At 43.2% G+C, this 25,855-nt stretch overlaps 1 protein-coding gene across 3 annotated transcripts in view; it reads left to right on the top strand.

The window, feature by feature from the left end:
* Positions 1-22,226, top strand: part of PIEZO2 (piezo type mechanosensitive ion channel component 2) — a 435,460-nt gene extending 413,234 nt beyond the window's left edge. For all 3 annotated transcript variants that reach the window (XM_063077175.1, XM_063077173.1, XM_063077172.1), the window contains 9 exons: positions 7,855-8,013; positions 9,382-9,529; positions 14,391-14,579; positions 14,872-14,964; positions 16,272-16,444; positions 17,825-17,953; positions 19,570-19,649; positions 20,840-21,023; positions 21,974-22,226. In XM_063077175.1, coding sequence (XP_062933245.1) covers positions 7,855-8,013; positions 9,382-9,529; positions 14,391-14,579; positions 14,872-14,964; positions 16,272-16,444; positions 17,825-17,953; positions 19,570-19,649; positions 20,840-21,023; positions 21,974-22,226 — 1,408 coding nt within the window. The remainder of the gene's footprint in view (positions 1-7,854; positions 8,014-9,381; positions 9,530-14,390; positions 14,580-14,871; positions 14,965-16,271; positions 16,445-17,824; positions 17,954-19,569; positions 19,650-20,839; positions 21,024-21,973) is intronic.
* Positions 22,227-25,855: the final 3,629 nt, after the last annotated feature.

The following is a 25,855-nucleotide window of genomic DNA, read 5'->3' as shown; positions in this document are numbered from 1 at the left end:
CCTTGGGCTACTTATGGTGGTACTGGATCCCAACCCCAGGCCTTGGGCCAGCGCATTCCCTACACCCCTTATGGGAAGTATCCTGTACTTAATTCCAAGCAGGCTTATTAAAGGAACACAGTCTACTGTTTCATTGTGCAGTGTGGAAAGGATTTCATTTATCCCTATCCCAGAAGAGCTCCAGGGCCCTGCGCCTGGATCTCTCCATGTCCTGGCCGGGGAGCCCCACAGAGCCTGGTGCTTCCAGAAACACGGCAATGGAAAAGCTATGGAGAGTCATTCTAGCAGGACTGAATCACCAAATAGCTTAGTTATTCCTACTTTTATTAATTTCCTATTGCTGCGTTAACAAAAATAGAACCACAGGATCCACCAAGAGAAGAGGGAGACTTTATTTTCTAGAGAGAGGGGAAGAAAAAGGAGAAAAAGACCATCCGGAGATCAGGGAACACAGGCTCCTGCTGGGCCAAAGTCGAGCGTTCTGCGTGGGAAGGGGAGAGATGCCTGCTATGATCAGGTTTACGTACATGTTCAGTGAACCTACAGAAACGCTGTGAATATTTATGCAGAAGGCGTGTTCACATGTGTGCAGCAAGTGAACATGTCACAAAGGTGTGTACAGGCTGGCCACGGCTGGTGTTGATGTGGCCTCTCTTTTCAGAGAAGGGGAAGAAGACTGTCGTTGGGGTCAGTTCCTGTTTAATTGGAGCCATCGTGGGCCCTCAAGAATAAGGAGGGGGTCGGTGGCCGGCACCAGGTGGACTTGTTGAAGGTCATCATAGAGTCCCCAGCTAGAGCTGATTGGGCCTTATCTTCTGAGAGCTGCCTTTGCTAAGTTACAGAAAAGAAAAGTGCATGACAGTTGGTGAGATGCATACTTGCAGGCTGAGAAACACATGTCTGCCCTTTCCCTCCCTTACTGTGGTCGTTTGGTTCTGTTAAACAGCTTTGAATGTCTCTTTGCAACCACAGTGAGTCCATTGTGTCTGTTCCTTTGGGGTACACTTCAACAGCTGCCATGACAAATTATCACAAACTCAGTGGCTTAAAACAACACAAATTTATCATCTTACAGTTTGTAGGTCGAGTCTGACACGGTTCTCACTGGGCTAAAATGCAGGTGTCAGTAGGGCTGCAATCCTTCCTAAGACTCTAGAAGAGAACCTATTTCCTTGCCTTTTCCGTCCCCTCTCTTCTGTTCAGAGCTGGCAAGGGTGGGTTGAGTCCTTTTCACATTACATCCCTCTGACCCTTCTTACCTTGTCACGTCTCCCTCTGACCACAGCTGAGCAAGAGTCTCCTCTTTTAAGGATTTGTGTGATTAGATTGGGCCCGCCTGGGTAATCCAGGATAATCTCCTCATCTCTAGTAATCACATCTGCAAAATCCTCTTTGCCGTGTTAAGTAACATAGTCATGGGCTCCAGGGGTTGGGACGTGCGCATTTTTGTGGGGCATTGTCCTGTCTACCACACTGCTCCAACGGGCTTTTGAAGAAAGAAATGGTATAGAAACAGCACCTTCCAAACCAAGTAGAGCCATAATGCTTGTGATAATATAATGGTGTGTTTTAAAATTGGCTCATCCCTCCTGTAGAAGTCTCCCACACTCTCATTCAGTTATTTTCGTTGATAAGTGCCTTCATTACATAACCCATGAAATAGTTACTCCTGCATTAACTAACAGATGCTAAATTCATATCTTATTGTACACAGTGGACCTTTATCATCTTAAAAGCTGAGATTCTTCTCTCTAAGTATTTGCAGTGTCCACTTGAACTACTTTCTTCCGTATGTCTGAGTTTTACCTGGAACATCCTTCTGCCTTCTCCACGTGGCTGACTCCCGTTGGCCTACAATAGCACGTCTTCAGGATCTCTTCTTTCAGAAAGCCTTTTCTGCCATCACAGTTTAAGTTACAGGTCCTCTCTCTGTGTTCTGCATGTAATTTCTGTCAGAGAAGTTATTTCACTCTTTTATAATTGCCAGCTTTGTTACCTGTCTTTTCTAATAAGTGCTAGACACTTGTGACCAAGGGTTACCTTCACCTCTCTGCTCCCAGTACTTAGCGAAAGCTCTTGCACAGGGTTATTCTAAGTACAATCTGTGGATGAGCACCAGTCTGCAGAATGTTTGTCACTGGTATCTGTGAAATACATTCAGGAATTGAGAGTAACTGTTTAGAGACTTCGTTAGCAATTTTTGACAGATTAAATTTTTGTCTGTCGAATCTAATAATTTAAAAGTGAGATTGTATTTTCTCTATCTTGGTCTTTTTTATTTTTTAGTAATTCATGCTTAATATAGTTTACAAAAGTATTAATTCATTATAGAGGAGAAATTTTAAAATAAAATAAAATAAAACAACAGGCCCTTCATCAGAGAGTTCGAGAAGCACTCGGCTAATGCATTGTCGATACTCACGAAATGTTTGTTGATGACTGAGCGAATGAAAGCTTCTCCTCTCGTGACTTACAGTTATGCACATTTCATTGAATCTCACATCTGCTGAGGATCTGCTGTGCCCAGGGCAGCAGAGCAGGCAGAAGGAGCACGACATTGAACTGAAGAAAGCAAGACCCATCCCTGTGGGAAGGCCCAGGCCAGGGCTCCCAGGCTCAAGGCACTGTGGTTAAGCGCTGAAACTACAGCCACAAAGGCCACTTCTGTCTCCTTGAGTGTCATCTCTGAGCCTCACCTAATGGCCATTCCCAGTGCAACAGATTATCCTGTCTTTATTTTTGGATGTTTAACGCAAGATGTATCAGGGTTGGTGAGCTTCTGTCTCCATTGTCAGCACATTGCTGGCATTTCAAACTGTGCTGCCATTACTTGTTAACATCCAAAATTTATTTTTCCCCCTTCAGATATTGTTACTGAAAATTTACTTCATTTTTGTGCAAAGAGAAAACATTTATTAATAGTCATATTGACTAAGTCCTTTTCAAAATGAGAAAATATTAAAGGAAGAAATAGATTAGGAGACTTCTAAGCTATACAGAAGAAAACTATGACTACCAGCCATAATATTGAACATCAAGAAACTCCAATATCTTGAATAATTAATCAATAAATGGCTTTTTCTGTGTATATACACATCATTCAGTCAACAGATATTCAGTGTTTGCCTACAGTCTGCAGGTGCTGTGGGAGACACGGACGTGAGCACGACATGACTCCAGCCACCAGCAGTAAAGTATGCAGAGACAACCAAGGAAGTCTTCCAGTCTAGGACAGCCTTCCTGTCCCCAACTAGAGTTAACACAATTCCTTACAGACCTGTGGATTGATTAGTACATATTCCAAGTTGACACACTTAATGATTGTAGGGAGAGAAATGTTTATTTTTTATGGGCCAAACATGATTGGTACTTTTATAAAGAATAGTAGGCAACACATTTTTATGCCTTTGGCTGTAATTTTGATAGATATAGAATTCTTCCCCACACAGTTTTTATACGAATTATCTGTAGACTCCAAGGGCTTTTCCCAGGAATGTTCTTTCCTGATGTAACCCAGTGTAGACGGTTCTGAGTAAGTATGAGGGAACGGATGGTTAACGTAGGCTCTCTGTAAAGTATTTTCTGTTTATCTTGATAATTTGTCAAGGGCTGGATCATAGTGAAATGTAGTTAAATTAACTCATAGGTCCTGAAATACCAATATTCACTTCTGTTGAGTAAAAATGTATAAAGACGTATGGATAATATATAAATTAAGATTCCACAAATACATGCTGAACATATTCTATATGTTAAGCATTTTCACAAAGGTCAAGATTATTATTTAAAAATGTATTAACATTTATGTGTAGTTATCTCATAAGGGATTATGCATCAGTAAATTTCAAGATTGGGAAAGTGATCTTCTAAAAAAGCTTTAAAGCACTTTATGCTTTGACAAGTTTTTGCATAACATGTTTGGGGCCATTAAACATAAAAAATACTTAAATCTTTATAAATATGCTATTTCAATTATAAATGATCCTCAGTATTGTTTGTACATCCCAGAATGATCTAGAATGACTATCAAAACTAGAAATCCAGGTTTACTTCACCCTCATGAACAGAGTCTAGGGTAAGGGCCGGGTTCCAGAATCTGGGTTTTTAACAGGCTCCCCAGGGGTGTCTTATGCTCATACAAAAATTAATCATATTTCTATATGAAAACAACAAATACTCAAAAATTGGGATTTTGAAAAATATCCTTTACAATAACATTAAAAATATGAAAAACAGGGACAAATATGATCAAACATGTACAAGACCTGTACAGTGAAAATTGAAAAGGCATGGCTGAGAGAAATTAAAGACTTAAATAAATAGAGGAGACCAAAATTCATGTACCATAATACTTAATATCTAAGGTGTAATTTCTTCCCAAATTGATCTATAGATTCAGGGCAATTCAAATCAAAATCCCAGAAAGCTTTTTTTTTTTGTAGAATTTGGCGACATGATTAAATTTCATAACGGCCATGCAAAAGACCTAGAAGAATTGAAATATCTTTGAAAAAGAACAAACTTGAAGTGTTTACACTACCTGACCTCAAGAATTATTGTAAAGCTACAGTACTCACACAGTGAGGTGTAGCATCAGGATCTGGACAGACAGATCAGTGGAGCAGAACAAAAAGTCCAGAAATAGACCTACAATGCCAGATTAATTGATGTGGGAAAGGAGCACAGGCAATTCAGTGAAGACAGCATAGTCTTTTCAACAACTGCAAACGGTGCTGGAACAATTAGATATCTGCATGAAAGAAAGAAAGAGAAAGAGAGAAAGGAAAGAAAGACTATCATTGATCCATAACCTCACACCAAACACAAAAGCTAACTCAAAATAGATCAAACACAAGCATCAGATATTGCACACAGGTATTGATATTCAACTCTATACCCCACAGATATGTACAATTGACTATGTTCAAATTAAAAAGAAAAATCTAAAACAATGTTTTCTAAAAGAAAACATAGGAGAAAATCTTGGTAACTTTGGGTATCTAAGAATATGTAAAGAACTCTCAAAATTCAACAATAAAAAAATGGGCAAAAGATCTGAACAGACACATCAGTAAGAAGATACACAGGTATCACATAACCATATGAAAAGATGCTCAACATCAAGAGTCATTAGGGAAATGCAAATTAAAGCCACAAGGAGATGCCGCTACATATCCAGCACAATGGCTAAAATTTAAAAATTTGATCATTCCAAGTGCTGACAAGGACGTGGATTAACTGGAACTCTCACACTAATGGAGGGCATGTGAAATGGTACAGCTTTGGAAAGCTGTTGGGTAGTTTCATAAAATTTTTAATATTCACCTGCCATATGATCTGGGAATTCCACTCCTGTGTGGAAATACATGTTCACACAAAGATATACACTTGAATGTTCATAGCATCTTTATATGTGGCAAACTGTAACTGGAAGCAAGCCAGACGTCCTTCAACAGTGAATGGGTAAATGAAGTTTGGTGTATGTATACAATGGGATATGACTCAGCAACAAAAAGGAGAGCATTATACATGCAACCCCACAGATGAATCGCAAAATAATTACGCCGAGTGAAGGAGCCAGACCAAAAGAGTACACTGTATGGCTGCATTTATATAAAATTTCAGAGGATGCCAGCGAATCTGTAGTGAGAGAATGCAGATCAGTGATTGTGTCGGGGTGTGGGGTAGGGGTACAAGAAAGCTTTTAGGAGTGAGGAAGCTTTGGGGAGTGAGGAATATGTTCATTTTCTTGATTGTCTTACTGGTTTTATGGGTCTGTACGTAGGTCAAAACATATCAAACTATATACCTTTTATCACATACCAATTACATCTCAATAAAGTTGTTAAAGTAATTCATTGTATTTAAAACCTGAGTTTGTATGTGATTTTTTTTTTCTGAGTTTTGACAATGTGGGAAGAGGACAATTAATGAGCATCTACAGTATGTCAGGAACTATGCTAGGCCATTTATACGTGTTATTTAATTTTCATGATAATCTTCATTTTAAAGAAGAAAGTTAGCTAAATTTTTCTCCCTTTAGCATAAGGAAACTAGACTCAAAAAGACTAAGTGAGTTGGTCAGAGGCATGTTCACTAGCAGATATCTGTATTGCTTTACTATTTTTCTCTTTTTAACTCCCCATGAATTTTTATTAAACTAAGAAATAGACTTCCCCCTGATAACTCAGACAAGAGACAGTCAAGGATAGGCTTATTCTGTCTTTCAGAGTCTCTCCCCAAGACAGTCTCAGTGGGATGAATTGTCTGAACAGCATCTGGGGAAACACCTATTTCATAGTCACCTGTTGTCCCCAACTTTCACCATGTTCAATTCAAAGTTGGCGATACTGAAGGAAGTTGGGAAGTTTTAGTAAAATGTGATCACCTTCTGTACTCAGAGATGCCCATTTCAGATAGGGACACCTGAGAGGTAGAACAATGACATATCACCAATGCTGCCCCATTTCACGGAAGATAAAAGCACATTTTTTTTATGAACTTATTCCATCAAAAAGCAAATGAATAAAATAAGTAGATGGTGAAGTAGACAAAAGAGTCAGTTGTCAGCACTGACAACCAAGAAGATACTGAGCCCGATATCCCTTTAAAATCCCACCCTGAGGTATAAATTCAGATTTATCAGAGTTCTTTGAAACCTCAAAGACTAGAACAACTAGGAAATTTCTATGCACAAATAGAGACAAAGCTGGGTTTCTCTTCAGGAGAGACATCTTAAGGAATATTCTTGAGATAGCCAGTTATTGAGTTCTGTGTGGAAGTCCCCAGTCCCTCCATACACACAAGCCCCTGTCCTGGCTTGTTCCTGGGCCTTGTCAACTAAAGAATAGCAATTTTCAGTTAAAAAAAAAAATCACAAGTTTTCTTCTAGTAACAAAAGTGAAAGTTAACAAGACAAATCCAAAATACAACAAAAAGAATGATGTGCTGCTTGTATTCAAGTATTGCTCTTAATTTTAACAACAGGGAACATTACACTAAGTCCTCACCAAGTCAAAAGTCATATTTTTTACTTCCTTTTTAAAATTTGTATTGACTACCCTTAAGACTCTTGCAGAATGCTGCATTTATCTAGAGATAATATTCTAAATTTCTTCCTAGTATGAAATTTAGTTCCACTAAATTTTTGAACTTATGAACGGTACAGCACTGTGGGTCTCTTCACTAATAATTCACCTGGAGAAAAGACTATGTCTCTGTTGTTAAGGACATCATTAAAAAAGGAAGGTTAGCTCATGGATTCATGGATTCTCAGAGCTAGGGAGACTTTCCCAATAATGACACTGATGTCTTGAGAAATGATGGCTGGGGAACAAATCCCATAGCTTGCGGACAAAACTGGAACCAAAATCCAGGTGATTGAAAGGTGTGTTAATCCATTATCTGTTTTTATGTGTGTATAATGAAAAAATTGGGGGTCCACTTCTCAGATTCTTTCTCCTACGTATTCCAAATTATGGATCCTTTTAAGTAAAAGAAAGTACATTTTGTTTTTTTCTTTCATGAGATTTCATTTGAACTAGGGCAGCTGTGTAATCCACATTACGGGAAAATGTTTATTAGTAAAATCACTTAAAAATAGTTTATTTTAGTTATGGCCTAAACAACTGAATAATACAGATTGGAGACACCATTCACAGGATTTTTTCAATTATTAGATTTTCTTACCCCACTTTTTGCCTTTGAAATGATCCAGTATGCATAGAGAATTCCTTAAAATTGACTTTAAGCGCCAGAGGGGTAATTAGGATTTTAAAAAAATTTTCTAAACTGATGTCTTCTTGTACCAGAAAAGTATTCCATTCCTTCACTTTCTGCATTTTTACATTTTAGGAAATTCAGTCAGAACCTGGTTGCTCAGCTTTGGTACTTTGTGAAATGTGTTTACTTTGGGTTGTCTGCCTACCAAATCCGTTGTGGCTACCCAACGCGAGTCCTTGGAAACTTCCTCACAAAGAGCTACAATTATGTCAACCTCTTCTTGTTTCAAGGGTAAGGACACTCTGTATTGTCACAGTCACTGATGGAGGGGAGGCGGGCGGTCGAAGGGCATTTTGTTTCCCACCTGGGAAGGACAGAAGAGTACGGCAATGTAAATCATCGCGGAACTCTTACAACGTTAGCAAAAGAACAAACATGCCTCTTTAATCTCCTTTCTATGTGTAAATACCACACACCTGGCCAGCATGTTGTTCTAGGATCATCTGGGTTCATTTTCCATTTAGTTGCCTGCATTATACTGTGATAACGTTTGGGGATGAAAATAGAGATACTTGATCCTTAAGTGTTAATACACTTCTGAGCACAATGGAACAGAACATTTGGAGTCTGGACTATCCAAATGCCTTTGGAATTTTGTGTGTACAGTAAGTTCGTTCATTGAAGAGGGGCATTTATTCCACCTAAGACCAGCCCAATGCTCCTGGTGGTAAGTTAGCTACTCAGACAGAGCATAGTCACCCCTCTGTGTGATGATTGCAGAGGTAGCATCTCCTGTCTGTTCCCTCGGAGATTATAACATGGCATAAAAGGTAAGGCTGCTCGAGAAACCGCCCACTCCTCCATGGCAGCAGACCTGGGGACTGTGACTCAGTCACAGAAGAGGGGTGAGTGCACTCGGATGCTGTGAGCTGCCACACGTTGACCAGTGTTTTGTTCAGTGCTAGCCTGAGTCTCCGCCTGATATTTCTTCCCGGGGCTGGATTAGCGTTCACTCGCCAGAGCTGAGGTAGCCCAGGGGAGAAGTTATGAGTGGTAACCCAAACTTTTGTGAGGGCCGTGGGATGAACCCAGGTTCCCCAGCCTGGGAGAAGCTCTGAGTCAGTCAAAAGATAAGGAACGTTCCCCATACTCTAGAGGAGCCCTGGCCAACCCATTCTGAAATACAAGTGACATACAAGAGGCAAGGCCCAAGGCCCCTTGGTAATCCAGCATGTCCCCAGCTGTGGGCCCTTCTGTCCCGGCTCCTCGGACTCCTCCCAGTGCCTTCATCTTTCACTTTCCAGGTTTGTGATCTTTACTAATTTGTCCAACAGCAAAACTATAGTAATTCAAGATACTCTTAAGGTAAACAAGTAAATATGAAAGAAGCTGGCTCACATCAAACTTATTTAAAAGGAGAGTTCCGGTTGGTAACGTCATCAGGGAAAGGAATAAGAACAAAAAATGCTAATCCATACACTGGACTTATAATGAAAAGCAGTTGTATTCCATGTTGGATTTCACTGTAAGGATCACCTTGAGAATTTTCGTTTAAGTCATGGGGGTTAAAACAGTAAGTACGGTAGTGCAGGAGCTCCCGGGGTTAGCAGGCAGTGCGGCCACCCACAGATGTCCCTAACGAGATGTGGCTCCCTCCAGGTTCCGCCTCGTTCCCTTTCTGACTGAGCTGAGGGCAGTGATGGACTGGGTGTGGACAGACACAACCTTGAGCCTCTCCAGCTGGATCTGTGTGGAGGACATTTATGCTCACATATTCATCCTGAAGTGCTGGCGGGAGTCAGAAAAGGTAAGCCAATAAAAGCTCCTTATTCCTGTTTGTTTCTCTTAGATTCCGGTTGGTTATAAGATGAATGTGAACTTCTGCAAGTTTTGTGGCCAGATAAATGGAGGCAGGGGGCAAAAACTACTCGACCTATAAATGTCCCATTAATTTCCAACCCACTAGAGCTGGGAAGTTTAGACTTACTGCTGCCTTAGTCAGCAATAGCATCCAGATGTTTTCTTCTTTTGGCAACAGTATGTTGAGGTTATATTTGAAAAAGAAGAAATGATATATTGCTGTGTGACCCAAGAACTCTTGGCTGGCTTGTTTGGGAACAGGAGGAAATGTGGGATGGGAGAGAAGCGGGGCTGAGGGCTGGACTAGCGCTCACCCTGTGTCTCTCTGGTGAGGGGGCTGTGAAGTGCAGACACTTCCTAGTCTGCGAGGCTGAATGCTCAGGTTTACATGCAGATAGAACAGCTATTGCCTGTTGGGCTTTTCAAAAACTTAACATAGGAAAGAAGAGCCTCTTGCATAATAGCAATAGAAACACCCACCCGACATCAGCTGGGGTGGTATGAAATGTCTTGTTCTCATCTCAGAAATACTCTCTTAGGAAAAGTCTTCTGTGATCCGTGTGATTTCCTGGGAATTTTGGCTTTGTAGTCCTGGGGCCTGTTGTACCGTGGCCTCTATGTTGTGGGATGTGGCGGTGAAGAAGCCTGGCAGTGTACCTAAAACTTTACTAGCTTGTCCTGATTTTTAAGGAGCAGAGGATTTGATATGATGACAGAATGTGAGAGTCACATTACCAAAGGGACATTGAGGATAGCCAGTAGGATGACAACGGGTCTGAAAATCATGACAGAGGAGGAAAAGTAGGAAGAACCAAGAATTAGGAAAAAAATGGGGGGGAGGTGCAGAAACAATAGCCATTTTTAACAATTTGGAATGTTAGAAAGAGATGAGAAATTAGAATTAATCTGTGAGACTAGAAACAAAAACAAAAACAGACAGAATTAAGACTTGTAGGCCAAAACTCCAGTAAGTTTCGATGGAATATAGACAAATTTCTAACAATCAAAGCTACCCCATTACAGAATTGGCTGCCTCAGGTGCTGGTCACCAAGAAATGTCCAAGTACACACAGAGGATCACCCAGAGGAAAATCCACATCACGAAACCTCTGCTCTAGAAAGTGCCCTGTCTACCTTCAGCGCCTGGAGTCACTCATTCAGTAGACACAGTATCAGTTGTCTGTTGCTGATAACACACTACCTGAAACTTAGTGTTTTGAAGACAGCAACCATTTCAGTTGCTAATTCAAGTTCAAGTGTTCTGGTCAGCGGCTTGAGCTGGGCTCCCCTGACGGCCTGGGCTAGGGTCCGGCTTGCAGTGCTACCCTCCGGTGGCCCGGTGGGTCTTACTCAGTCACCTGCAGGTCGGTGCTCTTGGCTGGGCGGCGCATCCAGGGAGCAAGGCTCATGGTTCCCCGCCATTACTCCCACCACATTCTGCACTCAAAGCCAGTTCAGAGGCCAGCAAGATGCAAGAAGATGGAGAAACTGACAGGATTGGCAAAGTCAGGTTCCAGAGGGTCCTGTGTAGAGGAATGAGGAGAACATGTGGCCTTTTTTTTCAATCTACCACGTACATTTATCGAGCAGCTCCTGTGTGCCCAGAGCTCTGCTCATCATGGGAGTGGGGGAGTGAACCAATGTCCACTGGCCCCCGTCATGGAACTGACAGTTCAATGGAAGGAAACAGACACTAACGAGTGGTCACGCAGACAACTGCAGTGCATGACAAATGCTTTGACAGAGACACATGACACTCTGAGAGCGTCCACAGGGGAAATTGACCCTGTCAGCGAGCTAGACATGCTGCTCTGAGGGTGTGAATCGCTGCTGAGACTAAGAGAAGCACGTGTGTGGACGGGGTACGGAGGGAGCCTCCACGTTCTGTTTGTTCCTGAGTCCTTTGCCCTGATCCTTGTCTCCTATCCTCCACTCTTACAGGGACTTATTCAGTGGATGTTTTACCTGTCTTTATTCCCCAGATAAGGCCTTGACATGTCTTCGCGCTGTCTGAAAAATTCTTGCCACCTCCTCGTTGTCTAAGTCCTTCCCCGTCTCCAGGTGTCGGCTGGGACACCTCTCCTTCCATGGGCCTTCCCTGGCTTCTCAAGTTTGGACAACACCTTTCCCTGTGGGCCCCCATAACCCTCTCCACTCAGCCCATCTAGTATTTACCACATTGAGAGTCCATTGTCTCGCTTTTCTTCTTTGTTATAAGCTCTGTGATGACAAGATGAACAATTTCCTGAAAGGCAAAATGTTGGCCTGAGCACACGCAAAGCAGGCCACTCGCTCCCACTCAGATTTTACAAGATTTCCATGCAGCCGCTTCTCAGAACACTCTAGGAAGCTGACTGGAAATGTAGTGCAACAGGAACAGAAGGCTAGGAAATACAGCAGAGCTGTGTTACCTGGGAAAGGGGTGATGGAGCAGCCCAGGACAAGACGGTGACAATGCCATTGAAAAGGAAGGGGGAAAATAGCCACATAATTCAAGATAGGTCAAGAGGTCTTTGCCCTGTTCTGCTCAGATGGCGGCAAGGGGCAGCTGTGGGAACTTTTGAGATGAGCTTCAGAAAACTAGACTTCAGGAGAGGAACTGATGCAGTCCCACTTAAGGCAGAAGAGACCAAACTGTCCTTGGCAGAGATCATTCTCCTTTAACTGGCGAAACTCTTTGCAACATAATGCTACAGTTCTGTTGGAGCAGGAGGAGTGGCCGATTGTCTAAACCTGCCTTATTGAAAAAATAATGAAAAAGCGAATTCGTGTGTATATATGTGTGGATATCATATATCTCGAATTTTCAAATATTGCACTCTGATTTTAATTTCAAGACAGTAGATTAGAAATAGATTATGGTTGGGCCGAGCCCGTGGCGCACTCGGTAGGGTGCTGCGCTGGGAGCGCGGCAACGCTCCCGCCGCGGGTTCGGATCCTATATAGGAATGACCGGTGCACTCACTGGCTGAGTGCCGGTCACGACAAATAAAAAAAAAAAAAAAAAAAAAAAGAAATAGATTATGGTCAACAGCTTCAAATCCCAGTGCAAAGATATCAAAATACACTGCCGCCATCTGAAGTTCATGTACCTTCATAGTGCAGGATCAGTGGAAGTGTTAATGTACATGCACTGAGTGAATAACACTCTCCACACTGGCCCTGGTCCCCCATCCAGCCAAGCCTCCATTCTCATGTTTGCAGGACCCTCTTCTGCGATCAGTGTCAGGGCTTGTAAAGCCCTTGCCACGGTGCCCTGCACTGAGTCCCGGTTTGTAACCTAGAGCTCAGTGCCTGCAGGTACACTGTGGATTATTTTTCTTCCCTTAACCTGCTGAAATGAATGAATTTCTCCTGAGGATAAATGACACTGCCAGGCTGGGGAATGGGGACGACCACCGTGTTATGCGTGTGGCCTAACCTCGAGGGTACCCCTGAAAGGAAGAAAGATCCGAAGGAGCAACATTTAAGCAAGGAAAACGCACAGAGATCTGAAGCAGCGCTAATAGAAGACAGCAAAGCTGGCTCCTTCCGCTTGCCCTTGGCCTTTGAGCGGGGTGCTAGGGTTCCCTTAGCAAACCTGCGCTGAAGCCTCAGAAGCCGGCGCTTGCAAGGGAGCAGGCCTCCCGCACTGCATGCCCGCCCCGCCACACACTCCTGCTCAGCCCCCAGCAGGGCCTGTGTTGGGTCACTGGAGCCCAAACAGGGCTCTTCTAAACATTCAAATCTTATTTTAGGACTTGAACAACGTCGTCTTTGACAAAATGAATCAGGAATTTAATTTTAAATAATTTTTTTCCACCCTCCAAGGGCAGAGAGAGGTCTGTTGAAAGGCACAGATTTTTAATATTAGGGAATTTAAAGTAAAATGTCTTTCTCCTGCAAGGTCCTTTAAAATCAGATTTATTCAGAAGATTATTTAGGAGGTCATGAGCCACATAATGATATTCAGTCAAAAACAGACCGCACATACGACAGTGATCTTATAAAATCATAGTGGAGTTGAAAAATTCCTATCTCCTAGTGACATAGTAGCCATCATAACATCATCGTGTAGTCACCTAACTCTGTTTATAAATTTAGTATAGCCTAAGTACACAGTGTGTGTAAAGTCTACAGTCGTGCACAGTAGTGTCCCAGGCCTTCATTCACTCACCACTCACCAGCACACCCACAGCAACTGCCAGTCCTGCAGGCTCTATTCATGGTGAGTGCCCTGTACATTTTTATCTTCTATACTGTGTTTTTACTATGCTTTTCTATGTTTAGATACACAAGTACTTACCATTGTGTTACAGTTGCCTGCGGTGTTCAGTACAGTAACGTGCTGTGCAGGTTTGTCATCTAGGAGCCATAGGCTGTGCCATATACCTAGGTGTGTAGCAGGCTGTACCATCTAGGTCTTGTAAGTGTTCTCTGTGATGGTCACACAACGATGAAATTTTCTGATGACTCATTAGTTGGAATGTATCCTCATTGTTAAGTGACACGTGACTATGTTTGATCCGTTGGTCCATAGGTTCATCACCAACAAAACTCACACAACAATTTTAAAGGAGAAAATCTCTCAGGTCCTGCTGTCCCCGTGGTACTACCAGGGGACACACAGTGAGCTCAGTACAGCTTCATATCACCACCTAACTTCATCCTGAGGCTGGGACACGCTTGCTATCCCTGTTTCAGAGCAAGCAGAGAAGAATCGGGACCACAGCACATTCCCCGACACCACGGGAAGAGCGCTGTCCCTTCTTCCCACCTGCTCTTGCAGGGACAGCTGCCTGAGCCCTGTCTGAACTCTTCTGTTGCAGAGATACCCTCAGCCCCGGGGCCAGAAGAAGAAGAAGGTGGTGAAGTACGGCATGGGTGGCATGATCATTGTGCTACTCATCTGCATCGTCTGGTTCCCGCTTCTCTTCATGTCACTGATCAAGTCTGTCGCTGGGGTTATCAACCAGCCCCTGGACGTCTCCGTCACCATCACCCTGGGAGGCTATCAGGTAACCTGCCTCCGGAAGCCTTACCTGATGCAGCCTCTTTCAAGACAGCCACCCACACGATGATTAGTCATGTTGTGCCAACCCAACTATCCTGTCTAGACTTTGCCACATATAAAATAAGAGGCCATGAAAGAATGGTTTGTTCAGGTTTTGAGCACAGAAAGAGATCTCTGAAGTCAACTGCCATCAGGGTAATCAGTGGGCAATAGGCCATGAAAATGTTTTTCTTTTAACCCAGGTTGCAGAGAAGAGCTCAGTAATATTGACAACACCGTGTATCCTTGTTTTTCAGCCTATTTTCACAATGAGCGCCCAGCAAAGCCAGTTGAAAGTTATGGACCAGCCAAAGTATAATGCATTTATAAAAACTTTTTCCAGGGATACTGTAAGTATCTGCATACTCTGTGAAGACCTTTCATCTAGGTGAGGTCACTGGTTGTCATATTATTTAGTGCTTTGCCATGGCCTGAGGTGGTGGGAAGGAGGACTTTTTAGGGATTATCAGTTATACATAGAAGAGTCCTGGCCACTGGCTGTTTTGATAATCTAAGAAGTTATGTCTGTGTTATTGGATATAAATAATAATAAACAATTTTAATTCAGAAAATTTTAAAGTAACATCAACAAATATTGATCCATTTTTTAAATTTTCTTAACTTTTTAAATTGCAGTGCATACAGTATTAGTCCTGTGACTATTAGGTCTACTCTGGGAATTTATCCTAAGAAAAATAATGCACAATACGTGGAAGCTCTGTGTGGTACTTGCCTGTGAATGCCCTCTCTGTATTAGCAGAAACTGGCAGCGAGCTGAGGGTTCAACAGACAGAGCCCGGCTGAGGAAATTACAGCAGATGCATCAAATGAGCTTGATTAGCACTGGTTACCATAGAACGGTCATAGTGGGGGGAGAGGCTTCCACTTTTTATTTATTTACCTGCACATATTTTGTTTTCTGAAGATATTCCAAGTAACTTATTTTGTAACAAAAAATAATTACAGAGACTGTAAAGGATATGACAGTTTCTCAAGCTAAAACATAAATGAAAAAGGTTATAGACTAACATAGAAATACATCCCCTACCGTATAAAACAATGATAATGTTGCGGCGGCGGCAGAGTTGTGGCTGGCTTATTCTTTCCTCTATATTCCAAACGTTTAATACCATGATAACATGATTATTATCATTAATATTTGTTTTATAGTGTCTTTTATTTAAGAAAGTGACAGATGCTTTTCTCCTTTGCAAAACTCTCACCTGTAATGCACACTGTGAAACTAATCTTGAGCGATGAGCAGCTATGAGGACAGGGCCGGGATGTCCTGGTGGATTAAATTTTGTCTCTCTCATGAGAAGAACATCACCCATAGTTGATAAGTTTCCTTAGTGGAGAGGGAAATCAGCACTAAATTACCTGGTTTTCCTTTGCCGTTGACTTGGAGAGATTCCATAGCTGTCCTGGCGGTAGCAGCCTCACCTCTGGGGTTGGGGAGTATGCCTGGGGACTGCGCACCCCGTAGGCAGGGAAACAGTGCTAGTGCAGCAGAGCTGTGCAGACTGTCCACTGTGTAGACGTCCCTGTGACGGGAAGCAGTCCTCTCTATCCAGTCAGTTAAAGGAGAAGCAGCGGCTTCCTTTACACAGCGTCGTGTATGTAATCTATTTATGCATGTGCATCTGTGTGCATACAGGGTGCTATGCAATTTCTGGAAAATTATGAGAAAGAAGACATAACAGTAGCAGAACTGGAAGGAAACTCGAATTCTTTATGGACCATCAGCCCTCCCAGTAAGCGGAAAATGATACAGGAACTCATGGACTCCAATAGTAGCTTCTCTGTTGTTTTTTCATGGAGTATTCAGAGGTAGTTACTGTATTTCCATGCATGATTTCTCCCTTTCCCCAATCTACGTTTGGGGTGAGGGTGGGGGGGATAGAAGGACAGAAACATTACTGTGGATCTTCCTCTATCATTACACCCTTGGGAGCTTTCCTTCAATGCTGAAGCTCACATTTTTCTTTACTAACTAATGACTTGTCCAGGAATCACTGACCAGACTAAGAACTTCTTAGTTTTCCTTTACTTGTTAATACAGTTTTTAAAGAGAGGACAGTGAACTCTGTGAGGAAGAGAGAGGTAGAGAGCAAAGGAGGGCGATGATTTCTAAAATGAGACAGAGCCCGAATGAATTGTAAGATTCCCATGAGAGGCTGAAGTTTGGTGTTAATAGTAAAGAAGCTGCGGCCTCCGGGTCCCAGATTGTCACCCGCATTCCCCCAGCGCTGAGGAGGCCCCACAGACCTTCTCTACAAGCGTGAGGTGTGCAGGTGGCATGGCAGTCCCACCTACCCCGAGCCAGTGGCCAGCACATGTAGACAAAGCGGGTCTTAGGAAAAGTCCTTGCATCCAAACATTGCATCCAAAAGCCCAGTTGTTTTAGTGATGCAGTTTTAGGGACTTCAGCACAATACACTAGTTGATTCGCTTGCTTTCCTCTGTCACAGTCTTGTGACTCAGGACTCTAGGCAAGCTTATTTGGGTAGTCACATGTAGATTCGTTTGGGTCCACGACCAACTTTTTAGTTGGAATTAAGAAAGAATCATGGCAGGTACAGAAGAAAGCCTTCTAGAATCTAAAGTGAATTCACAGGGTAGTAGTAAAGAAATATTTCAAAAGGGGCTGTTTGGTATTTGAAGAACTCCTTCTTTAATTGTATTTTCTCCTTTAAGGGCAACAGAGCCATCCAGACTGTCCTTTAAGTGTCTGAAATTCCTCACATCCAGTTCTGTACTAACTGCAAAAATTTACTTCCTAGCCTTGAGCAACCCAAAATAACAGCAGCAAGGAATTAAAAATCAACTTCTGATTTGAACATTCTTTTTAAAACATGGATTCTATTCATCACCATGCAGACCAGCTTCACTGGGTTAATATAAGAATGTTTCTGAAATTTGTATTAGAGCATCAGGTTGGGTTCTCTTTGGGTCAGCACACTCTGCCTCCTCGCCTTCCACTCTGTTTTAAAAGGTGTTTATGGGCCCCCTGGGTTTTATTATCTGGTTGTCTAAAAAGCTGGTCATAGAGGAGAGGTAGGCAGAAAGGGTTGGGACTGACAGCGGTGGACTCAACGAAAGCCTTGGTGAGATTAGTAAAATTAGGAGTCAAATGAGTTTTTAAATCTCTGTCCCAGACTTCTGAATAATCACTGACATTGAGTTTTTTTGTTTCTTTTTTCTTCTCAGAAACATGAGTCTTGGTGCAAAAGCAGAAATAGCAACAGATAAGCTTTCGTTTCCTCTTAAAAATGTTACTCGAGAGAATATAGCTAAAATGATAGCTGGCGACAACACAGAAAGTTCGAGAACGCCAGTGTAAGTTTATTTTCCTGTTACTATGGCTTGAATCAGTATATGTAGCTGGTACAAAATCTCCACCTCCTTACCAAAATTTCCACCCTTTGGTAACACAAGCGAATTTCAGTTCGGAAGCTGTTTTTCTAGATGAGAGAAACTTGACCTCAGCCCTCAGGTTTCTGCCTGCTTCCCCAGGGCTGTCCTGAATGAGGGCTTCCATGGTGACAGGTAAAGTGCTGTTCCACTGGGCTTGCATGGTCTCAGCGTCAGTCACACCACAGGTGGCTCCCTCAGCTGTGGGGTCCCCTTCCCTGGCACACTAGAAGTCATTGGGCTGGTTCTCGTGCTGCTTGGAGGTGCATGAACTCTGGAGGGTTCTCCTGAGTCCACCTGCCGGCCGTAACGTGGCTGGTGGTGCCACGTTCCTCCTGCATGGGGGGTGGGAGGACACTGGGCTGCAGTGAAATGACGCAGAGCTTCTGTGAGCCCATCAGCCACCTGATCTGGGGGGGCCCCTTCAGCCCCTCACCCTTAAGGGAATGCGCAGGGCTCGAGACCCTTCCTAGGAGCCACCAGTTCCAGCTTTCCTCTCTCCCCTTCCTGCTCTCTCTGTCCACCCAGCCCAGGAAGTACTGATCTCGTCTCCGGGCAGCAAACCTTGCTCTTCTTACCTGACTGTAATCACCAAAAGCCAGGGAAAGCCCCTTTTCCACTGTCACTCCTGCCCCTGGGTCACTGAACGCCTGCCCAACTGAACGGGGTGGAGGGTGGGGTGGGGAGAAAAGGGGTAAGAGGTCATTTGGAGGAAAAAAACATATCTCAAAATATTATCCTGCCTCACAAGTGCTGCATTTCAAACTGGTGTAAGCTGTGATGTTTAGACTCTAATATGAGAACTAGCAAGAAAAGTATTTTAAATGAGATTGGTATAAAATTGCTAAACAAAATATTCGAGGTGCCCCCCCCAGCTTTGTCCTCTAGTCTGCCCTGGCCCCTTTTTAAAGCATTGGATGTAAGGGCCACCAGGATGCAGTCCTCAGAAGTGTCCCCTGAGATGTCCTTTGTGAATCACTGAAGTTGGAGGGTACTTGAGAGTCTTCAGATTCTCTCCCAAAACTCCCCAGGTGAGATTCCAGGTCTAGGTGTGCTCCAGGTCCCTGGGCTCCTGAGCGGCCAGGTAACCCAACTTCCAAGTCACCAGGTCTCTCCCACTCTTCACTAGAACAATCCATGTGGTCCGCTTGACAGAGATATTTTTGAAATCCTAAAAGTTAAAACTGAAAGTGCAGTCAATGTTTTAGAAACGAGTTGGAAGATGCTAGCAAGAAAGAGAGCCCTTCGCTTCAGAAACAAGTCACAGACCTGGGAAAATGCCTGTAGCCATTTTTAAGCCAATACGTGAGATGTGTACAGCGTTTATACGTGTATCTGGATAGAACCCGGAGAATTTGTTCAGCTTCAGATAATTCTGATTATAACAGAAACCCCTAAATTATGATGTCTACACATAGTACAGAATTATGAGGACTTTTAGCCTTGTTTGATACAAGGTCCAAAATAGCAACAAAAAAAAATCAATTTTAGGTAAGTAAAACAACTAACACTATTACATCTTTCTTTTCCTTAATGCACAGGACAATAGAAAAGATCTACCCATATTATGTGAAAGCACCTAGTGATTCCAACTCAAAACCTATAAAGCAACTTTTATCTGGTAAGAATGAGAAGGGATTGTTTCAGAACCTTTCTTAATCCTACTTTGATTCAGTTTCAACAGTTTGCATTTTCAGCCGTTATCAAGCTGCTAAGGCCATGCAACCAGTATGTAGTAGAACTAGATCCCAACCTGGGCCTGTCTCTTCCCGCCTTGTAACTGTCTCTGGCCTTCAGAACCAACGTTCTTCCTGTTCCCAGGTGTTCTGAGAGGTTCACGTTCTTTCTTGAGGAGACCTTTGGCTTTACCCATATCCTGCCATTCCTTCATTCATCCATTCATCCATCCGTCCAACAGACGTTTACTGCCATGCACTATCCCAGATGCCTGTGATCTAGGAATTTGCCTGAAATAGTGCAGACGTAGTTCCTACCCTCAGAGTTTATAGTATGCTGCCATGTTTCTTGGTGGAGGCACTATTATTATTGGCAAAGGCAGAATCTTCTTAGAAAGACCTCTACAATGCAACTTCAAGCTTTTCGTTTGCCCTATCTTTAACTGTTCTTCTGTGTTCACCCTGTGCGCCAACAAAGGTGATCATTGGCCATACCTTATGAGTTTTTAGAACTTTTCAGAGTTTCCTGCTGTCAGTCCTTCCCAAAATGATCTCATTCATCAGAACTCAATTTAAAAGTCACCTCCTCTGTGAAGCACTCATGGAGACCAACCGGAAGTGGTCTCTTCAAGCCATCAGACAATGGTTGCACATGCCACTAAGTTGTGCCTGTGTACAGGGTCTTTTCCCATGCAGACAATGTTATGTGCAATTTTATAACTCCTTAGCACCTTAATCAAGTCTCTTCCCCTTATGAGACACTCAATAAATGCTGGTAATATGAATAAATCAGTCAATTCCGTCAAGTCAGTGATTTGGGTTTTTCAATGTCCACTCAGTTGATAGAAATTATCAGCACAGCCGCTCAGGAGAGGATCCTTCGCTCTCTCCCCATGGAGTGGCTGCCATGCCCCTGTAGCAGCAGTGGCTGACCTCTTTATCTGAAGAGAAGAAACCACTTACACACCTAGAGCCCACTCCTCCTTTTCCGCTCGCATTGTAACTATGCCCACTTGTACTTTTCATCCTGGAACCACATATAGATAGTAACAGATTTTGCCATCTAAGAACTGTTGGTATGCATTACATGTTAAAATTCTCATGCTGACTTGATTTTATTTCCCTCCCCTTCCAGAAAATAATTTCATGAATATCACCATCATTTTGTCCAGAGACAATACAACTAAATCTAACAGCGAGTGGTGGGTTCTCAACCTGACTGGAAATAGAATATACAATCAGCATTCTCAGGCCTTGGAACTGGTGGTCTTCAATGACAAAGTCAGTCCCCCAAGTCTGGGGTTCCTGGCTGGCTATGGGTAAGGACTCATTTAACAATGAACAATTACAAGAGTCTACTTCTGTATCGTATAAAGTTGAGGATGAGAAGCCTTTTATCTTTTTAGAATTGTAGAATTTTATAGCTACAATATCAAAATTCCTATAGCCTTAGCCATTCATTTCAAAATATGAGGAACCAGAGTCCCAAAGAGATCAAAATGTCTACTGTGGCTCACACAGCCCAGGAACATGGCTTCTTTACTCTGCATCTTCCTGGTACGGCACAGTTTATTGCAATTCTGTGTTTAAATTTAGAAACTGGCATAGGGTTATCATCGCTGCTCTGCTTAAATTGCCTTGTGACCCTCATCAGATGGATTAGTTAGACGTCACAGTTTTGAATCCATCCAAACTATCTCACCACAATCTAATGCTTAGATTCTAAGACACACGCACACCCTATAAGACACAAGTATAAAATGTCACATTTCCCAGAGTTAGCTTCATAAAAAATCATTTTATACCCAGAATTGTATTATAACAAGGAATCCCTGAGAAAAACAGTATTGTTAAAGGCAAAAGAGCCTGCTGTAGAAAAGCGTGTGTAATACAATTGCATTTCTATCAAATGTATTATGTAGTTTATGCACTTAATATATGCAATAAAATCACATGAAGTTCATACATGAAACTGTTTGCATCGCTTATTTCCAGAATGTGAGATTTGAAAGGACTTTGGTTTTTCAAGTCCTGCACTACTGTAACATTTAATTTGTTTCTTACAATGAACATGACATACCTTTTTAACCAAAAAATTAATTACTTTTTTCACCAAAGGAAAAAAAATTAAACTTTAATAAGCTTATATCTTCTATGGAGTTTGAGGGAAAATATTATGTTTTTCTTTTAGACATGCTCTATTAACCATATTTAACTGCTAGATACAATTTCTACTTACTATTTTGTTGTTTACTTTTTTTTTCTTCAGTATCATGGGATTATATGCTTCAGTTGTCCTTGTGATTGGGAAATTTGTGCGTGAATTCTTCAGTGGGATTTCTCACTCCATCATGTTTGAAGAACTCCCAAACGTGGATCGAATTTTGAAGTTGTGCACAGATATTTTTCTAGTCCGAGAGACAGGGGAACTGGAACTGGAAGAAGATCTCTATGCCAAATTAATATTCCTGTACCGCTCACCAGAAACAATGATCAAATGGACTAGAGAAAAAACAAATTAATACTTTAGGACATAGACTGCAAATAAAGTTAACATTTGAGGTTTTTTAAAAAAGCACAATATTCTTGTCAGAGCTAAGCATTTCTACTTCGATGGAAATGGTTTCTCTTCTGACAGGTGGCCAAAAGGAACTGACTTCCTTTTGCGGTAAAAGCTATCTTGCAAGTGGAGGCGCTGTTGAAGAAGTTTTAATTCCATTTCTCTCAAGTCAGGGCTACTGGTTTTATGTTTGAGTCAGCAGTGTCTTGCGTGCTGATTGATTGTGTGAGGAATCATTTGCAGGTCCCCTTCCTCAAAGAAACAGAAGAAATAAGAAGCAGATGTGCCCCTGTTTGCTCTGCGGGGACCGTGCCTTCCTGGAGAGACACTGTGACGCAGTAGACCCTCTCTCGCCATGGGAGCAGCTGCGCCATGAGAGTAGATGGGACTTCAGCACACTCAGTCTGCAGCAGGATCGGAGGCTGATGACTCCTACACGTGTCTGTAGGCGGAAGAGAGAGAGAGGGAACCAGTGACCCTGGAGAGGCCCGTGAAAGGATGTCCCACTCTAAGCAAAAAGATAACATTACTGACACTCTTACTGCCTTATCTTACCTGAAGACTAAAAACAAATCTTTCCATTAAACACCAGTGACTTCTCAGGAAAAAAACAAAAGCAGCAAAAAAAAAATGTGGACACCTGCTTTGTTGGGGTCCAATGGTGACTCACGTCAGTGATGACGATTGTCCTGCTCTGAGAGTTACTGCTCCTCATGAGAAACAGACATGCAATGGAAAGAGAAAAGGCCAACCCAGTTGGATTTGGAATGCTTTAATAACTGAGGTCACCTGCTCTTCTGCCTCCCTCTTACCCCTCAACTTACTTTCTCCCGTTCCCATGATTTAAGGCAATGGTTTTTCCAGTATGTGACATTTTCCTCCCTGTTTTTCAGGTATATCAAAGAGTTTACATATTCCAATTCACATTTTTACATCTGAGACGGGTTTTTTAAGTTCATAATTATGAGAGAAATATGTATATTAAGCTTGGGGAAATAAAAATGGCCTTTTCTTAAATTATTATTATTGGTAATACAACCTCTTCATTAAATAACAATGTAGCATGAAAAATTTATGATTAAAACATAGTTTTCATTCCATATTAAAATACAGTTCCTGAGAAGAATCATTGAATGGGCTAGAATATGTCAAAAAAAATTATTCTATGTAGTTTGGGTTCAGGGCTGATTTAAAATAAAGCACATCTTGCAAAGTCATTTTAAGATATTCTTTTTCTGCCTTTTTGCATGAAATAGGAAAAGTGATTGTTTTGAACACAGTGTACAAAGAGTTAAAAAAAAAATCAACTGAAATAAGAATCCATTTCTTGTGGTTTTCTTTCTCATGTGGGTACTCTACATGAATAACACAAGCAGGAAGCAACCAGTATCAAAGTAATTTTCCAAGAGGAAACTATTATAGTGAGGATAGAGTTTTTAAAAAAAAGAGTGCAAATGATGTTCAGTGTCTCCTAGAGAATTAGTTAGTGCATATTTGTTCTAACACTGTGAAAGCCAGCATGCTTCCACCCTGCTGGATAAACTGCTTCAATCACTGTAACAATAAACTCGAACCACGTAGTAGAACTCTTGGATGCCATTCTGATTTCCTGACCACAGGAAGAGTCATGGTTCGCATATCTGGGTGTGAGTTCTTTCTTTTAAAAAAGTCAACAAGGAATTTCCAAAAGCAAATTGTAACATATTTAGGCAAGAGTAAATGTAGGAAATTGCTCATGAAGCATACAGGTCAAAGAATACCAGAACAAAGAATACCAGAACAAATATTCCTCAAGAGCACAGTTTTCAGGATTCAAGAAAGAAGCCTGCAGGTAGGTAAGGGGAAATGTTGAAGGAAAGCATGTTGACCAAAGACACTCCTTTGGGAAGGTGCATGCTGGCTTCTAGTCCTGGCCTGGTCACTGTCAGGCTGGGAAACAGGGCGAGTGGGTCTCCTACCCTCCCCAAACCTCATTTGTCTGACAGTATGAGGGCTCATCCAGCTTTAACCAACAGTGTCCTGAGCCTCCAAGGTGCCAGGCCAGGCCAAGGAGATGCCCTCTTACCAAAGCAGGCTGCTGCCTCAGGTGGGGGTCTCTGAAGAAAGGCTCTGAGATGGGGAGCCACGTGAGGACAATCAGGCATTGCACTGGTCATTAGGGAAGGTAGGACTCAGCACAGGGAAGGGCCACCCCAATGTGCAGCTGCAACAGAGCTTCCCCACCTGGCGGGCTCGGGAGCCAGTATTCCATCCTTGTCCTGAGCCGAGCTGGGGTGTTTGGATCCCACATCAGAGAGTCATTGCCCCAGCCACCCCCTCAACCAGGCAACTCCCTGGAGGCTGGAGGCTACGGCCTTTGACGTGGGTCATCCTGTGACCCATGAGCATGGCGTGTGTGTGTGTGCAGAGGAGATCAGAAGAGACCACAGCATCCCTTACTGCCTGCCATGGGTCACTCAGGTCACTGGGTTCTTATTCTAAGCCTGTGACATCTTACCCTGCAGGAGGAGAGTGAAAGGAAGTGAGCCACAGCCCCCCTGTGCAGCTGCATTCCAGACCATATGTGCCAACCCCATCCACATCCCCTTCTCCCCACCCCACGTGGATGCCATGCCCTGAGGCATGGCTCTGCTGTCCAGGCAGCTGCTGGGGCACCAACGTCCTGGCCACAAGCTGTCTGCAGGGTGTGGCGGCTGTGCCACTATCCGTCGTCCAGCTGGGCAGCCCTGGCACCGCACCCCCATCCCCACCTGGTGTGTGGCACCTGCCCTTCTCTTCTGATGACCTGGTCACCTGCCTCCATCAGCAAGGTGACCCCTTCCCTGGCCACATCCGTGGTGTTTATCCACTTAGTATCCTTCTAGTTTAGTCATCCCTGTAGAAATCATGATTTCCTTTTTCCACCAATTTCTTCCCAAATTCTACCCTTCATTTCCGAGTTTCCTAATTCTGATTTCTATTGTTTTTTGACATCTTCTATTGTTTTCTTAATTTATTTTAGCTCATTTTGAACTATTGGATCATAGTTTTGACCCATTTGGTGAGTGTATCTTTCGGTCAGACACTCATAGTCACCGAGGACTCGATCCTGCTGCTGTTCCATCTGTGCTGACAAGCATTCGGTGCTGGATCTAAGCACAGCCTTTCCTGCTGCTCCTTTGCAGGGGCGTTCGCTTTCCTGACTTTTAGGGCAAAGCGCCTCTAGCCTGGTGGCTCCAGACCCCGCTGCTGTGTGTGTCCCTCTGTTGTTGGGGCGGCCGGCCTGGCCTGGGGGTGCGCCTTCCTCCCCGCCCCTAGGCTGCCTTGCAGCTGCAGCTCAGCTCCCCGGCCGATGCCTTCCCCTGCAGCTGCCCTTCCATCCTGGGAGGGAGTCTCAGTGGTCACTTTTGAGGGTTCATGGGCCCAGCGCCACCTGGCCCTTCACTCCATGCCCGAGCCCTGCCCTCACCCACTGGGGGGAGCCCTGAGCCCTGGCATGCAAGGCCACCACGTGGGGACCCATGGGGACTTGGCCCAACCCTTTGCCTTCTCCTCCTCCTGCGGAGGGGCCGCCCCTACTCACGCCCTGTCACCCTCCCGTGTCTGGGGTCT

The sequence above is a fragment of the Cynocephalus volans genome, chromosome 13 (genome assembly GCF_027409185.1).
Source record: "Cynocephalus volans isolate mCynVol1 chromosome 13, mCynVol1.pri, whole genome shotgun sequence".
Classification (NCBI taxonomy): domain Eukaryota; kingdom Metazoa; phylum Chordata; class Mammalia; order Dermoptera; family Cynocephalidae; genus Cynocephalus; species Cynocephalus volans.
The sequence above is the reverse complement of the archived record's forward strand: the minus strand, read 5'-3'. Positions and strand labels throughout refer to the sequence as shown.